This window comes from Chrysochloris asiatica, unplaced genomic scaffold (assembly GCF_000296735.1).
Source record: "Chrysochloris asiatica unplaced genomic scaffold, ChrAsi1.0 scaffold00040, whole genome shotgun sequence".
Lineage (NCBI taxonomy): Eukaryota > Metazoa > Chordata > Mammalia > Afrosoricida > Chrysochloridae > Chrysochloris > Chrysochloris asiatica.
The window spans coordinates 20,610,161-20,630,016 of NW_006408558.1; the positions used below are offsets into that span (position 1 = coordinate 20,610,161).

The 19,856-nt window shown below is 59.0% G+C and overlaps 1 protein-coding gene across 1 annotated transcript; it reads left to right on the forward strand.

Annotated features, from left to right (window-relative positions):
• The first annotated feature begins 2,204 nt into the window (after positions 1-2,204).
• CDC42BPG (CDC42 binding protein kinase gamma (DMPK-like)) lies at positions 2,205-18,937 on the forward strand. The gene is made up of 37 exons (XM_006861085.1): positions 2,205-2,364; positions 4,663-4,754; positions 4,840-4,923; positions 5,187-5,282; positions 5,482-5,630; positions 6,117-6,210; positions 6,354-6,554; positions 6,655-6,903; positions 7,278-7,357; positions 8,332-8,408; positions 8,513-8,593; positions 8,815-8,921; positions 9,011-9,190; positions 9,450-9,544; positions 9,605-9,724; positions 9,803-9,875; positions 10,083-10,189; positions 10,273-10,387; positions 10,554-10,702; positions 10,805-10,893; positions 11,083-11,135; positions 11,226-11,324; positions 11,417-11,479; positions 11,721-11,826; positions 12,032-12,165; positions 12,241-12,371; positions 12,453-12,534; positions 13,218-13,434; positions 15,363-15,425; positions 15,549-16,148; positions 17,094-17,191; positions 17,276-17,360; positions 17,484-17,604; positions 17,708-17,807; positions 18,051-18,174; positions 18,288-18,373; positions 18,881-18,937. The coding sequence occupies exons 1-37, from the start codon at positions 2,205-2,207 to the stop codon at positions 18,935-18,937; spliced, it is 4,617 nt and encodes a 1,538-aa protein (XP_006861147.1).
• The last annotated feature ends 919 nt before the right edge of the window (positions 18,938-19,856 follow it).

A 19,856-nucleotide genomic window follows, 5' to 3' on the forward strand; every position in this document is an offset into this window, starting at 1 on the left:
AACAACAACAAACCCTAACACTAAATGAAGTTCTAGGCCTTGTCTATATCTAGCCATAGCCCTAACCCTAACTCCTTCCTCCTACCCACCCACCCTCCTCAAAAAAACCCCAAATTCCACAAGACCAAACAGAATCAAGCGCCAGTTGGGGCTTTGCCCAACACTGCCTTTCCTTTGACAAATATGCTTTTTGTTAACTGGAACTTAGTGTCCCCTCCTCCGTACTATGTGAGATGGATTCTGGTGGGCCTAAAACAAACAAACCCACTGCCTTCAAGTCGGACTCCTAGCGCCCCTACAGAACAAGGCAGAACTGCTACATAGCGTTTCCAAAGCTGTAGGGAAGCGGATTGCCTCATCTTTCTCCCACAGATGGCGGGTTCAAAAGGCTGACCTTTCAGTTAGCAGACCAGCAGTCTTGAGGGGCCCAAAGGAAGGGCTTTTCTGACAACTCAGCATCTCAGCGTTCAGAGAGGTTGAGTCCTAGTGTGGTGCCGTAGGATAAAGCACTGGACTATAAAGTCTATTTGAACTGCAAGATGGGTGGTTCAAAATCATCAGCCGCTCCTTGGAAACCCTATATAGGGTCGTATGAGTTGGAATCGACTCGACGGCAAGGGACTTTTCTTGAGGTCACACAGGGAATGAGCGAGCACCCAGTGATCATGCCAATCTATTCTTTTACTACTGACCCCTGAGGACTGAGGGTCTCAGAGACGCATCCGAGAAGGGGGCCCATCGTCCCGCCCAGGGCCTCTTCCCACCTCCGTGGGAAGATGGGGAGATGGGGACTTGGTCCTGCCCTCCTCTGGTCTCTGGCGCCCCCGTGTGGCATCGGAAGGTAGGACCCCTTCCTGCCTCCTGTAGGCCCCGCCCCATTAACTAGGTCCCAAAATCCTTCAGTTGAGAACCAGGAGGGCTGGATGAAACGTGTAAACTCCTTTCCCCGAAGAAATTTAGGCGGTGAGACGGTCCCCAGATTTGGGATTGAATCCTGGCTGCCTTTCTCCCAGATCGACTGTTTCCCATTTCGCAGATTGTGGGCGCTGCAAAACCCCAGAGTAGGCTACGTGAGTGGAGCTCCGTCGGGAAGTGCTGGGCATTCTCAATATGGGGAACCTCACCCTGCCTGCCAAGAAGTGCCTGTATGAGGAAGGAGGCGCCCCCCAAAGAGATCTTTCAATGAATTTGTTGTCTAAAGCCTCTCACTGTGGATACACCCACGACCTATGGTGGCAAACAGAAATCAGGACTACCAGTGAAGAAAGCCAGCCACCTCTTCCCTCCCGGAGTCCTCTAGCCAGGCTCAGACTTATTGGTCTTCCCACTCTAGGTCCTGTTTCCCTAGGCTTCAAAAGTCTGTGCTGCAAGTACGAGCCCCGGCCCTCCAGTGTCTACCTCGAAACCTCCACACTCTCAGCCCTTCAATTCTTTATTCTTCCCAGGCCTCAGTGTGCCCATCTGTTAAATGGATTGTAACCATCTTTGCCCCGCCGATTTGTCTCCCAGGTCTTGTTATATGGATACAAAAAATAAAGTGAGGTCAGAAACTGGCGCGCGATTGCGGAGTGGCAGGGCGGGGCAGGGCGGAGTGGTGGTGGTGGTGGAGGGGGCGTGGAGGGAGAAGAGTGTGCCAAGAGAGGCCGGCATCCAGGTGAAGGAGCGGACTACAATTCCCATCGAGCTCTGGGCCCGCGGGAGTCTCCCGCCCCCCTCCCTGGGCCAAGGGAGAGGCCGCCGCTGCCCAGAGAGCGAGGGACACTGTAAATGCCCCGTGTATTCCCCACCTAGACTGGGGGCCTACTAAAGTCCCTGCAGGTCTAGGGCTGGGGCCGCGGGGAACTCTGGACGAACTTCTCGGCCCCCCTGAAGCCTCTCCCCGCCCACCCAGGAGTTACTCTTCGGGCCCCCCCGCCCCCACTTCCTGGCTTCAGTTGGTCCCGCCCCCGCACACCTCCACCCTCCCACCGTCTCCTCCAGCCGCGGCTCCCATTGGCCGGCGCGCACCTGCCCGTCCGTCGAGGGGCGGGGAAGAGGGCGGGGCGCGGTGCCCAGGTGAGGCGCACAGGCGGCGGCGGAGGAAGGTGACAGCGGGGAAGGCGAGAGGGCGGGGGCTAGGACGCGCAGCCAGCCGGACGCACCGACGGGCGTACGGACATGCGGGCGGCCGGGTTTTAGCCCGACGCGGGGCCCCGGCCGCAGCCATGGAGCGGCGGCTGAGCGCGCTGGAGCGGCTGGCCCGGGACGAGGCCGGCGGCGGTCCCGGGCTCGACGGCCTCCTGGATCTACTACTGGCGCTGCACCACGAGCTCAGCAGCGCCCCCCTGCGGCGGGAGCGCCACGTCGCGCAGTTCTTGAGCTGGGGTGAGTGGTGGGGACGGGGCTGGAGGGTGGCCGGAGGGACAACGCTCTGGGACCCCTAGCTGCCATGCGCTTCACAAACCACAGAGCCCCTGGCTCCCAAGCGCCCCTCGCAGACTCACCGACTTTGGCTCTCTCCTGCACCCCTTAGACCCTCGGGCTCACCTGGCACTGAGGCACTCCTAGCGACCCCTACTCACTTGGATCTCACACATGTATACGACACCTGCCACACAGCCTAAGACTCTGGGGGCACACACACATTTGTTCCCACACACAGACCTGACATACACACACACCAAGTGGGCCTTGCTCACACCCACATCTCCCAGACCCACAGGAACATACATGTTCCCACGATGTGCATATCACACATTGACACCCTCACTGGGACACTTACACCCTAAGGAGACCCAGGAAACCCACACTGAACTGCTGACCATCTGGCACACACACTCACCTGCTTACTTACTTGCCCTCAGCAATCAGGTGTGGTATACCTGGGGACACACACACATGCCTATTTCTGGCTCTTTGCAGACAAGAGCACCCAGGCTGAAAACAGCAACCCACTTCGACCCCTCGGTCTGAGCAAGCCACTGGCCAGGCTTCCCAGGACCAGGGTGGGGGACTGGCTGGAGGTGGGTCTTTGCCTTTCCTGGTGACTCATCTGCGTCACCGTGAGTGGCTGGCCCGGGGTGACCCTGAGCCCAGGGTCTCAGAGCATTGGTGGCCGCCCAAGGGCTCCCTGGTCACACCAGGCCAATGTATGGAGGACATGGGGCCTGACCTGGAAGGAGGGGTGAGCTGGGTGTTTGCCCAGTGGGCGACCGGCGTTCCTGGCAATCCTGAGCTCTGGCCAGGCACAGGGCTGGGTCTGGCACAGTTGGGGGCCAGCTGTCCAGCCCATTCCTCTCTGGTGAGGCAAGCAGAGGCTCTCAGCCGCTGGCCTGCCTGTCTAACCAGGCCTCCTGTGTGTATGTGCGCGCGTCTAACCGTGTTGCCACCAGCCCCTGGGACTCCCACGCACGCGTTTGTGTGTGTGTGTTTGCATACATGGTGTGCTCCTCCCTGTCCGCCTCTGGCACCGATCCCCGGGACCCCGGCGTGGGGGCCTGCCTGTTGACATGTCCCGAGGTAACTCCCAGGGCGGTGACTCACTCCTTTCCTGCCCTAACTTGTCCCTGCTCCTGCCCAGAGCTCCCCCCCCAACCCCCAATCTGTGGTAAGACGAGGGGACTGGACAGCCTGGCTTGGGGGTCTGGACGCTCCTAAAGGGGTTCCTGAACTTTAGTTCCTAGCTGCCCCAGTCTCCATTCCTCTTTGGAGGACCGTGACTATTCCTCTGAAGCTCCCCATAGAGCTGGGAAAGAGACAGATACATTTCTGGAAGGAGGTTTCCACACCACCCCCGCTGCGAGACTCTTCCTGACAAACCTGTGGAGCAGCTCACTGCCCCACCCACAGACCATCCCAGCTAGCGGGGAGCTTACCTCCTCAGCTGCCCCCGACCCCTACTGGGTGCTCTTGTCTCCCTGCGTTTCCAAGAGCACCCACTGCCAGGTCTAGAACTACTCCCGGCTTGAGGTGCGAAGGGGCCTGGAAGGGACAGGAGATGCCAGGACTACAGGGCAAACGACAGCTCTTGGCCAGGCAACAGGGCATCCAGTGGCAGGGCCTAGAGGTGCTGGGATCCTGCATGCTCTCACCTTCGGATGCCAGTGGCCGAGCCAGAGTAAGGTTTTCTTGGCTCACTTGTTGAGTTTTGAGAGAACCTGGGCAGATTGGCATCAAGTGCCCAGTTAAGGAGGAGGCCTCATGGGGATCCTGGCGCATGTACTTCCAGAGCCCTGTGGGACTATTGTCCTACCTGCCTTCAGGGACTGACCAGTACTTCCTTGCCCGCAAGGTCCTCAGACCCAGGCCCCCAGTTCCTGACTATTGGAAAAGTCTTTCATGGATCAAAGAATGTTACCTTTCCAGTTCCCCCAACCTGCCCCCGCCCCCCGGCACTGTGAGGGGCCAAGCACTTGACTTGGGGGAGAGTGGTGCCCCCAGTACCCTCAGAGTGACCTGGTCAGCCAGCGGCTGGTCCTCAGGCTGCAGAGGACTACAAGTCCCATCAGCCCTTGGGGATGACCCTTGAAGGCCTGGATTCAGGGAGGTCCAGGCTCAGCCAGCACCTCCACCTTCTGTGCCCTGCCCTATCTCCTCTCAGTGCTCCCCAGGAAGACATCCCTGCCCACTCCTGGCCTCCCTTCCAACCCTCCAGCTCCCTGAGCCCCTCTCTATCCTCCTTAGCCAGCCCCTTCGTAGCAAAGGTGAAGGCGCTACGGCTGCAGAGAGATGACTTTGAGATCTTGAAGGTGATCGGCCGAGGGGCCTTTGGGGAGGTGAGCATTGTGCTGGGGGGTGGGGGGTGGGAGGGGAGAGGCTGTCTGTCCCAGGCCTGCTGACCCAGCCTCCCTGTGGCCGTAGGTTGCTGTGGTGAGGCAGAGGGACAGCGGGCAGATTTTTGCCATGAAAATGCTACACAAATGGGAGATGCTGAAGCGGGCTGAGGTCAGTTTGGGGCCTGGTGGAAGTTTGGCACCCTGTGAATGGGTGGGTAGGAGATAGGACCGGAGCATCCAGGGAGGGGCAGCGCTGCTGAGGGTGCCATCCCCACTATCTGCTGACCTCCTTCCTCACCATCCTCACAGCAAGCCTTTCTTAAAAGCAAGCAGAGTATTCCCATTTCCTTTATGACAAAACTGAGTCCCTGAGTCATAGAACAGGGCTTGGGTTCACAAGAAGCCACCCATCCCTCCCCACTTCTGCTGCAGACAGCCTGTTTCCGTGAGGAGCGAGATGTCCTGGTGAAAGGGGACAGTCGTTGGGTAACCGCCCTGCACTATGCCTTCCAGGATGAGGAGTGTCTGGTAAGGATACTTGACGGGGACAGAAGGGGGTCACCTGGGAGCAGAGGAGACAGAAGGCCCTGGGGGACCAGGGGCACTGGGTCCAAGGAGAGAGACACACCATTGCCATGTCTCAACAACCATGGGGTCTCAGAGACCACCACGGGGTGGGCAGGGGGCAGAGTCCTGGGGCCTGCTGACCCTGGTCCCCAACCCCCAGTACCTGGTGATGGACTATTATGCTGGCGGGGACCTCCTGACGCTGCTGAGCCGCTTTGAGGACCGCCTCCCACCGGAGCTGGCCCAGTTCTACCTGGCTGAGATGGTATTGGCCATTCACTCACTTCATCAGCTCGGCTATGTCCACAGGTGGGGTTCTAAAGCCCCCACTGCCCTACCCAGCCGCCCCACCCCCCGAGAGTTCTGGTGGGGGGCTGGGGACTGACGTCTGCCCTGCATGCGCCCAGGACACTGCACTGTACTGAGAGTGCACTGGCCCCTTTTAGTCCTGGTTCCCAAAGCGTATGTGACGGACTGCTAGGTCCCCGTTTTCCAGGTGACAGGGCTCACAAAGGTCAGCATTTGGCTCGAATAGCCCAGCTGGGCAGTACTCACATCAGAGTTTGCACTGGGGACATTTGACGACAGTGATGCCCCACATCACTCTACTGCCTCCAAGGGCCCACCTTACAGGTTTCTTTCCCCAGCCTGGCCACCCTTGGGAGCCGGGAGGCCTGGCCACCCGCCACCTTTCCCTCCAGCATGCACATGCCACGTGTGCTTGGGAGCTTGTATGAACGTATGCACACTAGTACATGCACAGACCCAGCCCCTCCCTCTGCCTGCCCTCCCTAGGGATGTCAAACCGGACAACGTCCTGCTGGACATGAATGGGCACATCCGCCTGGCCGACTTTGGCTCCTGCCTGCGTCTTAACAACAGTGGCATGGTGAGGCACTTGCTTCCTAGTAGGGGAATCCAAGGGAGGAAGACACCGGGCCCAGTGAGATGCCTTAGGCTCCTAGGGAAAGAAACATGGGGCTCAGGCCATGTCATGTTGGCATCATCACCCCCCCCCCCCCCCAAACACAGGTGGACTCGTCGGTGGCAGTAGGGACGCCAGACTACATCTCTCCTGAGATCCTGCAGGCCATGGAAGAGGGCAAGAGTCACTATGGGCCACAGTGTGACTGGTGGTCACTGGGAGTCTGTGCCTATGAGCTACTCTTTGGGGAAACACCCTTCTATGCTGAGTCTCTGGTGGAAACTTATGGCAAGATCATGAACCATGAGGTCTGCCCGCAAGCTCTGGGGTTCTGGGGAGAGTGGCGGTACACTTGCCCAGGAAGGTGGGATCTCGAACCCACGCTCCCCTCCATGGCTCGGCCCACAGGACCACCTGCAATTCCCCCCGGACGTGCCCGACGTGCCGGCCTGTGCACAAGACTTGATCCGCCAGCTGCTGTGCCGTCAGGAGGAGCGTCTGGGCTGCGGTGGGCTGGACGACTTCCGGAACCATCCCTTCTTTGAAGGTGTGGATTGGGAACGGCTGGCAACCAGCACTGCTCCCTACATTCCTGAGCTCCGTGGGCCCATGGACACCTCAAACTTCGATGTGGATGACGACACCCTGAACCACCCAGTGAGTCCTCAGTTCTCCTGCAGGAGAAGCGCTATCTTGACCCTCCTCACTGGCCCGGGAGCCCCCCAGAATTTCCCCAGAGTAGCTGCTTAGTAGGGAAGAGGCTGTTGGACCCCACAGGCTCATCAGAGTCATGGCTTCCCTGGGGTTAATCTACGCTGAGGGTGGGTTGTGCCAAGTGAAAGTCTTGTGACCCCAAATGTCACATAAACCATTAGCCAGAATTCATATAAGGAAGAAGAGTCCCAGTCGCCCCCTGGAAAGCCCCAGTCTCAAGGTTGCATGGGTGATGGGGGAGGTGGTCCTGCCCAGTCCCAGGGGACCTTCCAGAGCTTCAACTGGTGCAGGGGATTCAGGCTCTGCTTCCTCTGCAGGGCACTCTGCCGCCACCTTCCCATGGGGCCTTCTCAGGGCACCACCTGCCATTCGTGGGCTTTACCTATACCTCAGCCAGGTAAGTCTTGCCCTCACCTTCTGGGGTCTTGAGTTCCCCCTGATGGGAAGCCAGAGCTGTCTGGCCAGGAAGGTGCTGAGAACAAAGCCCATCAGGACCCCAAGACAAGGGGGCGGGATGACCCTCTTGTGTTAGCATGAGGCAGGTGTGTAAAAGTGTGCTCTGAGCCTTCAGAAGAGAATCCCCCCATCCTCAGGGCTCTCTGGGCCCCATGCCAGCATTTAACCCTCACTGCACTCTTCAGGAGCTCTGGTAACGTAGTGGTTACGAATTGGGCTGGGAACCGCAAGGTCAGCAGTTCGAAACTACCAGCTGTTCCGCGGGAGGAAGATGAGGCTTTCTGCTCCCATAAAGATTAACAGCCTCAGAAACCCTGGACAGGGTCGCTATGGGTCAGAACCGACTCCACGGCACACAGCAGCAGTAGCACTCTTCAAAACAGGCCGAGACTGCTCTGGTCTCCAAGCCAGAGGCCTAGGGTCTGAAAGGCCCAACTGCTCCCCGAGCCTTATTTTGTGTCTCTGTGAAATGGGCAGGATACTCTTGGTCTGATCTCATCTATGGAACCAGACTGAGGTCCTGGGCACAGAGGTACCCCGGCCCGACCCAAGGGCGAAGAGAGACCCCAGGCCAACCCGCGCATGTCAAATTTACTATGAGCCCAAATCACTGAGTCCTCCTGACAGGCCTTGGAAGAGGCTTTGGTGTCACATGCATGTTGTTAGGACTGTTTGAGGTCACACACAGCCGTTTGGAACTTGAACTCAGCCTGGGGGGCCCTGGAACCACTGCCCTGGGCTGGTGTGTGGACCAGCCTGGGCATCTCCTGAGGGGTCTTCCCTGTGGGCTCCTGAGTGACCTGTTTTGCCCCAGGACAGAGGCAGGCTGGGTCTCTCTTGGTTGAGTTAAAGATTAGATGCTGGAGGAGGCTTTTGGGGGAGGGCGTTTGCCAACTTGTAGTCCTTGCTCTCTAGGCCTGGTCCTGAGGGCAGCTCGGAGTGGCCAACTGCGCTGGAGGAGGAAAAAACAGAGCTGAGCCGGGAGCCCCACGGTGCTTTGGGGAGTTGGGGAGTCAGCCAGACTGAGCGGGGCAGGACCCCACCAGGGGATCACTGTTGCAGGCTAGCTGCTCACCTGTGACCTCTCCCCGGACAGAGACCCAGTGGACACCTTCAGACCATCAGGAGCTGGAGCGACTACGGAAGGAAGTGTTAACCCTACGGGAGAGACTGCCAGGTAACCCTCTTCCCCTGAGTCCTCCCGTCTCGGTCCTCCCCCAGGACACACAGAGTCAGACCTGGGTTCTAGTCCGGCCCCTGCTATGTGCTGTATGGTCTCAGGGAAGACTCCGAAGCTCTTTGAGCTTGCCTGGGGAAGGCGGGCAGGGATGAGGATTCCATGAGCACCGGCCGGGGATGGACAGTCCACACGGGCAATCTCTGTGACTACTCTGGCAGAGACACTAGGAAATGACAAGGCCCCCTGGTCCCAGACGGATGGGCCCCCTGCTGGCAGCCCAGGCCAGGCCAGTGACCTACTGCGGGAGCGAGACCAGCTCTGCCAGGTGAGAGCTGGTGGCCGAGTGACTGGGCTTGGTACAGAAAGGGTCTGTGTGCTGACCCAGGCCTTGATCTCTCTGCCCCCAACTCCCAGGAGCTGACTGAAGCTCAGACAGGGCTTCGGGGGCTGGAAGAGGAGCTGGGCCAAGCCCAGCAACGGCAGGAGGAGCTGCTGCGGAGACTGCAAGAGGCTCAGGAGAGGGAGGCAGCCGCAGCCAGCCAGACCCAGGCCCTGAACTCCCAGCTGGAGGAAGCCTGGGGTGCCCGCAGTGAGGTGGGTACTGGGTGGGGTGGGCCGGGGGAGCCTCTCAATCTCCACTGCATCTGGAGAAAGCATGGGGAGCTTGGTGGGAGCTGCTGGCGTCTGTACTCCACTGTGGCCTGCTGAGGCCTCAGTGAGGGAAAGGGCCTCAGGAATGGTTGGCTCTCTCCTCTCTTGTGTCTTGGCTGGCAGAGTCTGAGAGCCTGGAACAAGTAGGGCGAGGGGCCAGGGTGGGCACGGCCAACATTGCCAGTTTCTCTATCCCTCTCAGCTGGAGGCTCAGGTGGCCACACTGAACCAGGAGGTGACCCGGCTCCAGAGACAGCAGGAGCAGAGTCTGGACAAGGAGTCGGTGCAGGTGAGGCTGTGCCCCCTCACTGAGAGGTGTGGCCTACAGGCCTTGACCCCTCTCCGTGTCCTCAAGAGTGGCCACACAGCCTCCGAGACCAATGGCACAGGATCTCCTGGGGGCGGACTGCAGGAGGACCAGCCTCAGAAGGAAGTGGCCGCCCTGTGTGCTCAGCAGGACCAGGGCAACAGCCACGGGTGAGTCAGGTAACCAAGGAGGGTGAACGGAGCCAGGGCCTAGAACTCGCCTCCCATCCTCGACCCTCCCGTCCCCAGGTTGAGTGAGAAGGAGGAAGCCTTGTGCCAGCTACAGGAGGAGAACCAGCGGCTGAGCCAGGAGCAACAGCGGGTGAGCAGGGGCCAGACGCAAGGCAGCCAATGGCTGGGCACAGGGGAGCCAGCTGGGTGGGTGGTCAGAGCTGCTAGATTTAGGCGTGGGCTGACTCCTTGCTGTATCTGAGAGAGGGTAAGCAAACTAGGAGTGGTAGTGGGGATAGTGGGGGACAGGGTGGCAGGTTCCCCTGGGGACTGAGACACCTTCCTGCCCTGCCCACAGCTGGCAGCCGAGCTGGAGCGGGAGCAGCAGAATAAACAGCGGCTGGAGGGTGAGCGACAGGAGACGGAGAGTAACTGGGAGGCCCAGATCGCCGACATCCTCAGCTGGTGGGTACCCACGAGCCTGGGCCTGGGCCAGGGCCTGCAGAGTGCTGACTCTTAGCCTATGACACTGGACCCTTCCCAACCAGGGTGAATGATGAGAAGGTTTCAAGGGGCTACCTACAGGCCCTGGCCACCAAGATGGCCGAGGAACTGGAATCTTTGCGCAATGTGGGCACCCAGACGCTCCCTGCCCAGCCGCTGGTGAGCCCAGACACACCCCAGGGGGCACAGAAGCGTCATCCAGCAGGTGGGAGGCAGACACTGAGCTCACGAGCTCATAGCGGGTTAGTGGATCTCACCAGGTAGTGTGGGCAGTGATGCCCTGCTGGGAGGGCCTCTGACACTCTGGGGGCCCCACGGCCACTAGGACCACCAGTGGAAGGCGAGACGGCTGCAGAAGATGGAGGCCTCGGCCCGGCTGGAGCTGCAGTCAGCACTCGAGGCTGAGATCCGCGCCAAGCAGGGCCTACAAGAGCAGCTGACCCAGCTGCAGGAGGCTCAGCTGCGGTCTGAGAGGTGAGGCAGGTTGGGCGCGGCAAGGGACCTGGGATCCAGAAGAGACCAGCCTGTAGGGCTGTGGGGAGAGGCCTGTGTTGAGCCTACCCCGTCCTTCCCCAGCCGTCTGCAGGAGGCTGAGAAACAGAACCAGAGCTTGAGACAGGAACTGGCTGTGCTGCGTGAGGAGCTGCAGACTCGAGGGCCTGCTGGTGAGTGGCTGTCCACCCCTTCCTGTGGTCAGCCCCTGCCCCCAGTCTCATAGTCCGAGGGGAAGGACCCTCCTGCCTGTCCCCAGGCTGCCACTGTCTGCCCATTTGACCGGGTGGAAACTGAGGCCCCCGCTGACCACTGGTTCCTCAGGGCTGGTGCCGCCCGTCACCCTTCCTTCTTGTCTCTAGACACCAAGTCTTCGAGCTCCCTGATCCCCTTCCTGTCCTTCTGGAACTCGGAGGTAAGGACCAGGGAGGAACTGCAGGGGCTGGGGGGCCAGGCAGAGCCACAGGGGCCCTGACATTGTCCCCGCCCCACCCTCCATCCCCAGAAGGACTCTGCCAAGGACTCTGGCATCTGGGGAGAGGCTCAGAAGCCAGGACTGGAGCCTGAGCTGAGGCCAGAGGGCCGCCGCAGCCTGCGAATGGGGGTGAGAAAGGCAGGGGGCCTGGAGCTGGAGGGCCAGGCCTCATTCCTCTGCTCCACTCCCCTTCACTTGTCTGCTTCCCCCACCCCCTATAGGCTGTGTTCCCCAGGATACCTGCTGCTGCCCCCACAGCCGCTGCCGACAGCCCCCCTGTTAAGGTCAGTGCCACAGTGGCCAGTCTCCCCTGGTCAGGTGGCTGCCTCTGCCCCACGAGCCCTTCTCCAAAGCAGGAGGTGGTCCCAGTAGCATTGACTAGAAGTGTTACTGTAAATTCACTGGGGGGCCTTACTCCCTCGGGCCCAGTTCCAAGTCTCCTACCCCTGGGCAGCCTCAGGGATTGGTGTGGGGTCTGGGGAAGCCACGTCAAGCTTGGGGTGATGGCATGTCCCCCCTCTCCAGCCCGGCTCACACATGCTACGCCCTCGGACCTTCCCCTCCCCCACCAAGTGTCTCCGCTGCACCTCGCTGATGCTGGGCCTGGGCCGTCAGGGCCTGGGCTGTGATGGTGAGCCCACACCCCCTCAGGGAGGGATATGCATGATGGGGTCAGGGGCCTGGGTCTCTCACCCCTTCACCAGCTTGGTTTTATTCTCACTTGATGTGGAAGTGGTTCTGGTTCACCAAGGCCTGAGGGAGACTGTGGGAGAGAAGGCCCAGAGGCTAAAGCCTGCTTTTAGTACTCAGACCACTGCCCTCCTGCTTTCCCACAGCCTGCGGCTACTTCTGCCACTCCACATGCGCCCCACAAGCCCCGCCCTGCCCTGTGCCCCCTGACCTCCTCCGCACGGCCCTGGGAGTGCACCCCGAGACCGGCACAGGCACCGCCTATGAGGGCTTCCTGTCGGTGAGCTGTGTGGAAGATGGGATGGGGAGGGGGTGCGGGCCTGAGCAGGACCCACCACGCCTGCCTCTCCTCCAGGTACCCCGACCCTCTGGCGTCCGCCGAGGCTGGCAGCGGGTTTTCGCTGCGCTCAGCGACTCACGCCTGCTGCTGTTTGATGCCCCCGACCAGAGACTTAGCCCAGCTCTCTTCCAGGCACTGGATCTGAGGTAGCTGGGGAGTAAGGGACTCAGGGGTGAGGGGGACAGCTTGGCCAGTGCATCCTCTGACCTGCTCCTTGGACATCCCAGGGACCCCCAGTTCTCGGCCACTCCCGTCCAGCCCTCTGATGTTATCCACGCCCAATCCAGGGAACTGCCACGCATCTTTAGGGTGAGTGCCTGGGTGGGCCTCCCCTCCCGTCCCCACACCATCCCTGCTCTGGTACTTTTTCTAACCCCTGGCCACCTCTTCACCTCATGCATTTAAACAGTGACAATAGTCTGTCTTCTGGCACCTGCACCTACTAGCTCCCTGCAGCTGTAGTGAGCTGTACATGCATGACTCTGTCTTGCTAGGATCCTCTGTGGCTCCCCAGTGCCCCTGCAGACCTACCCAGCCCCACGCCGTCTCCACCCAGTGCCTATGCTCAGGCCCTGCTACACTTCCTGCAATTGCAGGAATGCCCACTTAAGCCTTAGCTCTTAGCTTTTGCACATTCTGTTCCCTTTGTCTGGAACCGCCAAGCCCTTCCCAGCACCCAGCCATTCACCCATGTCGACTCATCCTGGACACCTCTCTGTCCCTCAGGCTCCAGCTAACAGGTCTTCCCGGGAAGTCTTCCTGTACCTCTTGACCTGGGTTGGGGGCCCTCCCCTGTGTTCCCACAATGCCCCGTCCTCCTCCTCAGTCATGGTACTGAATACACATCCCTGGAATGGCCCATGAGCTTGTGGGACTCCTGTCTAATTTAGAGCTGTGGCCAGCCCTGCCCCTGGCACTCAGCAGCTGGTGGAAAGAGGGCAGCGGGAGGAGGGCTGGCCCCTGGCCTCTCCAGCCTGGATCCCTGCCCACAGGTGACAGCCTCCCAGCTGGCCGTGCCCCCCACCATGTGCACTGTGCTGCTGCTGGCGGAGAGCGAGGCTGAACGGGAGCGCTGGCTGCAGGTGCTGGGCGAACTGCAACGGCTGCTACAAGACGTGCGGCCGAGGCCCCGACCTGTATACACCCTCAAGGAAGCTTATGACAACGGTCTGCCGCTGCTGCCCAACGTGCTCTGCGCCGCCATCATCGGTGAGTCCCTCAGGACTGGACAGTGCTGGCTTGGGCCACTACCGCTGCCCAGTCCCTGCAGCCACAGTGGGAGCCCACGACGGCCTCCAGCCATGGCTGTGTGAGGAGCCCTGGGAAGTGGAGTGGGCAGGGACCTGACTTCTCATCACTCCATTTCTCAGTGCCTCAGTTTTTCCTTTAAAAAAAAAATAAAAGCATCCATCCCTTATGCCAGTGGAAGAAGCAAAAAGAAGCAAGGGTCCTTGCCCTGGCATTCCTATTGCCAGCTGGATGGCCACGTGAGCCTCCCTCTGTCTCCTATGGGGCATGGCGGGGCAGGGTGATTCTGTAGACTGGGCAGTTTGAAGAACACAAATCCCTCCCCTCCCAGTTCTGGAGGCTGTAGGAGAGTCTGTCCCGTGCTTGGTTTTCCTTCGAGCTTGAGTGTTGCTGGTGATCCCTGGTGCTCCTTGGCCCGTACACATTGCTCCCGTCTCTGCCGCCCTGGTCACATGGCAGTGTCTGTGTCTTTGTTTTCTTCTTATAAGGACACCAGTCATTAGATTCAGGCCTCCCCCGGCCCCCCCTTCTAGCTCCAGTATGACCTAATCTTTATTAATGATGTCAGCCAGGACCCTGTTTCTAAATAAGGTCACGTTCTGAAGTTCCAGGAAGGTCATGAATCTGGGGGGACTAGGGTTGCTACAGGAGTCCTGGTGTGGCGCTGTAGGATAAGCACTGGACTGCAAGGTCGGTTTGAATCACAAGATCCGCAATTCAAACTCACCAGCCGCTCCTTAGAAACCCTATACAGGATTGCTGTGAGTTGGAACCAACTTAACGGCACTTAACAAGGTTGCTATGAGTTGAAATTGATTTGACAGCTCTACGGTTCTTTGTGTTGTTGAGGGGTTTTTTCAATTCAACACAGCAGTTCACTAGGTAGTATAGTTAACTTGATTACTAACCTACTGTTTGGTGGTTTGAACCCACTCAGTAGGTACCACAGAAATGCCTGGAGATCTGGCTTCTGTAAAAATCAGCCAAGAAAATCCTATGGAGCTGTTCTGTGTAGCACGTAGGGTCACCGTGAGTCAGTGCTGTGGGGCTGCTGTGAGGTTCCCAGTGTTCAGTAGGGAGAGAAAGACGTGGCAGCTCTGGTCCTTGGCTTCGAGCCAGCACCTGCTCTCGGGAAGCTGGGGTCTCTCTCTGTGGTTACTTGGGTGGGGCCACAGGGGAGACTGTGGGTCCTCTAGCTCAGTAAAGCTGGAAGATGAGGATGAGGAGAACTGTAGAGTAGGACTGGCGCGTTGTTTAACATAACCTATACTTGTACCGCTTCCTCAAGGTTCGTAGCCCAATTCGTAACCGCTACACTACCAGAGCTCTTTCTGATTATGAAATCGGGCTGCTAATCTCACGGTCAGCAGTTTGAAACTACCAGCGGTTCCGCGGGAGAAACATGAGGCTTTCTGCTCCTGTAAAGATTTACAGCCTCGGAAACCCTGTACAGGGTTGCTATGGGTCGGAACCGACTCCACAGCAGATAACCACCCTAACCACACAAGGGGAGGAGTCCTAGTGTGGCACTGTTGGATAAGCACTAGACTGCTAACCACAAGGCTGGAGTTTCAAAGCCACTAGCCACTCCTTAGAAACCCTGTAGGAGTCACCATGAGTTGGAACCAAGTCAACGTTGCTGAACAAAAACAACAAACATTAAGGGGAAACAAAATCTCAGAGAGGGCAAGTGATTTACTCCAAATCCACACCTCAGACCCTAAGCCCTGTCCCTGCAGCCAGTCCAGACTCTGAGAGGGGACCAGCGAGGCAGGGACCGTGGGATCACCATCCTTACTTTCTCAAAAGAAACTGAGGCCCAGCAAGGGCAGGCAATCTCCTCACTGATGGCCAGTCAGTCCCTCTGACCTTGGACCTTCTTTTCCCAGACCAGGAACGACTTGCTTTGGGCACTGAGGAAGGGCTGTTTGTGATCCATCTACACAGCAACGGTACATCCCCTGGGGCCAGGGTGGGCATGGTGGGGTCAGCCCAGGGCACAGGAGGGGAAGTGGACAGCTCCTCACCCACTGCCCCACTGCGAGGTGACACTCTCCCCTTCGCTATCCCCACAGACATTTTCCAGGTGGGCGAGTGCCGGCGGGTGCAGCAGCTGGCCGTGAGCCCCACGTCAGGCCTGTTGGTTGTACTGTGTGGCCGCGGCCCCAGCGTGCGCCTCTTTGTCCTTGCTGAGCTGGAGAACGTGGAAGCCACTGGCTCCAAGATTCCGGAGTCTCGTGGCTGCCAGATGCTGGCAGCTGGGCGCATCCTGCAGGCCCGCACACCCGTGCTCTGTATAGCTGTCAAGCGCCAGGTGCTTTGCTACCAGCTGGGACCCGGCCCAGGGCCCTGGCATCACCGTATCCGTGAGCTGCAGGTGCCTACACCTGTGCAGAGCCTAGGGCTGCTGGGTGACCGGCTGTGTGTGGGTGCGGCCGGGACCTTCACCCTCTACCCGCTGCTTAACGAGGCTGCGCCCTTAGCGCTAGGGCCCGGGCTAGGGCCCGAAGACCTGCCGCCATCCCGCGGGGGCCTGGGTGAGGCACTGGGCGCTGTTGAGCTTAGCCTCAGTGAGTTCCTGCTGCTCTTCACCACTGCTGGTGTCTACGTGGACAGCGCTGGCCGCAAGTCTCGAGGCCCCGAGCTGCTGTGGCCAGCAGCCCCCACGGGCTGGGGTGAGGCCTCGGGAAAGTGGGGCTGGGCTGGGCTGTAGATACCTACCATGCACCCCACTTGACAGAGCCAGGGTCCCTTCCAAACTCTTGGGCTTGGCCTTGGCCTTGGAGCCTCCATATTCCGTAACCCTGGGTGTCACTTGGTGACTACTTGGCGTAGGTTTTTCCTCTTCCACATCTCAGTTCATGCCCTTGTGGAACTGGTATCCTGTTGGTACCTGGAAAACCCTTAACCAAGTCCAGCTCTAGTGTCAGTTCGGCCCAAGGACTCTGGTTGCTGTCTGTACTGCTTACCTTCTCCCTGCCCTGCCGTACGCCATCTTTAGGCCTCATTCACTAGGAATCGAAACCAACAAGATGGTGGTGGGTTGGGGTACTGTAAGACGGGCTTGGTGAACTAGGACCCACACATTTCAGCTGGGGCAGGCATACCCAGGGCTCTGTTAGGGCAGTAAATGAATGAACGGGGTGGTAGGGAAGCCTGCACTTCACCAGTAATGGGCCCGGGAAGTTCTGTAAGCGGGGACAGGGGTGTTCCCTCATAAGCTTTGGTTCTTTCTGGGATGGCTGAGGGTAACAGACTTTCAGCCTATGGGCTCAGGGTCTGGCAGTCCAGGTCCAGGTCCCAGCTCGGGCTCACCTGCTCCGAAGTTTCCATTTTCTCCGAGGTGATGACGGTACCTCGGTACCTACTCAGTCCTTTGAGAATTAAGGGGGACAGGGCAGTATGGAGATGTGCGTCCTGCATGTCACGAGTGCTCTGGAATTGTTATCTGTGACAATTGTATGGTGGAGGCTGGGTGGGTCTGCCAGGATTGTTCTCACAGAAAGAGCCAGGTGGTCACTATGCTGTGACAAGGCACAAGATATCCATTGGCACAGAGAAGGAAACAGGATCAGAGCGGTAGCCTGAGCTGCACAGTACAGACAGTGTCCTACCTGCAGGTTACGCAGCCCCTTACCTGACAGTGTTCAGTGACAACTCCATCGATGTGTTCGACCTGAGGAGAACAGAATGGGTCCAGACAGTGCCACTCAAGAAGGTGAGGGACTCCCAGGCCCTGGGTTAGACTGGGGTGAGCTCTCAGTGGGGAGGCAGGCAGTGATCTCTGCGCCTACTGCCCCAGGTCCGACCCCTGAACCCCGAGGGCTCCCTGTTCCTCTTTGGCACCGAGAAGGTCCGCCTGACCTACCTCAGGAACCAGCTGGCAGGTGAGGGCATGTGTGCGTGTGCGCACGTGTGTGCAAGAGCATGTTCTTCCTGTATGCGTTTTCCCGGACCCACGCCTAGCCCTGGGGACTTGGAAGCACCGCCCAGCTCTGCCCTTCCCACAGAGAAGGACGAGTTTGACATCCCGGACCTCACAGACAACAGCCGGCGCCAGCTCTTCCGCACCAAGAGCAAACGCCGCTTCTTCTTCCGTGTGTCGGAGGAGCAGCGACTGCAGCAACGCAGGTGCGCGTGCGCAAAATTGGGACTAGGTGGGGCGGGCGGAGACGGCAGAAGGGTGGGGAGGTTCCCCCCTTCATGGCTCCGCTTACCAATTGTCGGCCTACAGAGAGATGCTAAAGGACCCCTTCGTGCGTTCCAAGTTCATCTCACGGCCAACCAACTTCAACCACCTGGTGCACATGGGTCCTACGGACGGGAGGTCCAGGGTGAGTAGTCCGGAGCCAATCACAGACCTCTGTGCTAAATTCAAGCCAATCGCAGGCCTCCTGGTGAGTTCTTGCAAATCGCAGACCTGAGATTACCTGGATCTGGCCGGTGAGTCACCGCTGATCCCTGAGCACATCCGAAGTGGATTGGGTGGCTTTCAGGTCTTGTTCTGGCTTGTGTAGTGCCCTCCCCTCGTCGGAGCTGACCACCCATCCCATCCCTTCCACACTGTTCCCCAACAGGTTCCAGAAGCCAAGGGCCGAGGGGCCCGCAGCTCCGGCCCGCAGCGACCCCACAGCTTCTCGGAGGCCACCCGGCGCCCAGCCTCCATGGGCAGTGATGTCCTCACTGGTGATGTGGACCACAGTAAGGATGACCCTAGGGGTTCTAGGACCTCCACATCCCGCCCTGTCACTACCCTCTTGGGCCCCTCAAATACTTGCCTTGGTGTTTTAACCCCTTGTTTGCCCCTGGAGCAGTGAAGAGGAAACCTCGGACATCACTGTCCAGCGAGTCCGTGTCCTGCCCCCAGGGATCGCTGAGCCCCGCGGGCTCCCTGCTACAGGTGAGCCATGGAGGGGCAGTTCTGTGCAATGCATGGTCATGTGCAGGACTGGAGGTCCGAGCCAATCCCTGCCCTGGGCAGCTCCGTCTCATCAGTGGGCCCCAACTGTGTGGCCCTGGACAAGTTGCCTAGCGGCTATGAGCCTGTCTCATCAGTAAATTGAGGCCATTATTGAGAGGCCAGAGAAAGTATGAAGCAATGATCCCTGGGAAGTCCCTGGCACATGGGGAGAGCGTTCTGGCCAGCCCTTAGTATCCCTAGCAGAAGCTGAGAAGCCCCTGGATGATGCAGAAGACCAAACACTTGACTACTAGCCAAATGATTGGCAGGAGTGGGGCTCCAGAGTTAGGGTTCGGTGGAGGTTCTTCCCATGACCTCACCCCACCCCTCACGTTTGGCCTTCTTCAAGGTCCCTGCTAGAGGCTTCTGGGAGGCCCTGGCCTGGGGAGGAATGTGTCCTGCCTGCCTCTGCCTACCCTGACTTCTTCCTCTCCCCACCTCTTCCAGGTCTCAGAGCGGCCCAGGAGCCTCCCTCCAGCCCCTGATTCAGAGAGCTGCCCTTGATGCCCTCTGGCAGGGACCACCCTAACCCAGGACGAGATGTGTGAGCACCAAGAGTTCAAGGAGTCTCCTATCCGGCTGGTCCGGATGTGTGGAAATTCAGACTCAGGGAAGGCCTGGGCTGGGCAGCAGCGATATGCTTGCCTGGGTTCCCAAGACTCAAGGGGGTCCCGCCTCCCAGCCTTCATCTCACCTTTCCCCTCTGGTCCCAGCCTGTGCTGGTCACTGGGGAAAAAGACAGCCCCCTCTGCCCTGGGGGGAGTTGGTCCTCATCTCCAGGGGCACGTGTGCCAAAGCTCTTTCCCAGTGCCGATCCAGGGGGACCCAGCAGGGAGGGAGAGAAAAGACCCCGGGTCTACTGCCAATCAGGGTGGCAAAGATAAGTGTTCATTCAGAAGTTGGTTCAGAAGAAAGGACGCTAGAGGGGAGGGAGAGGGACGTAGATGAATGAGGTGAGAAGGAGACAGGAGTCGGGGAGGAGTGTTTGGAAGAGAATGAGAGCTTGGAAGGCATCCAGAGCAGGAGAGGATAAAGAGATGAGGAGGAGGAAGCAGAGACTAGAGGGATGGAGGCAGAGGTAGAAGGAGGAAAACACAGGAGCTCAGTGAAGTGGGGATCAGGGAAGGGAACTCCCTGAGCAGAACTGACGTAGTCATGCCCAGGATGAAGCTATTCCCAGGTGGGGTGGGCTGGGGTGATTTTGGGGGGGTATTTATAAGGCTCCTTGGTGGGGAGAGGGTCTATTCTGGCCTTCCCAGAAAGGGGCAACCTTTTTCTAGAAGCTTCAACCAACTGTGTATTAGGGGACCATGGGGGGGCATTTATTATTGATTGCAGTCATTATTATTGTTATTATATTACTATTTTTATTAAACCCCCCCTTACCAAGGTGTAGGGGGCAAAATAAGTATTTATCTCCTCA

Coding starts and splice junctions, on each gene's coding strand:
- CDC42BPG (XM_006861085.1), top strand. CDS start 2,205: ATGGAGCGGCGGCTGAGCGCGCTGGAGCGGCTGGCCCGGGACGAGGCC. Junction 4,755..4,839: donor GCCGAGGGGCCTTTGGGGAG/GTGAGCATTGTG, acceptor CTGTGGCCGTAG/GTTGCTGTGGTGAGGCAGAG. Junction 8,594..8,814: donor CCTACGGGAGAGACTGCCAG/GTAACCCTCTTC, acceptor CTACTCTGGCAG/AGACACTAGGAAATGACAAG.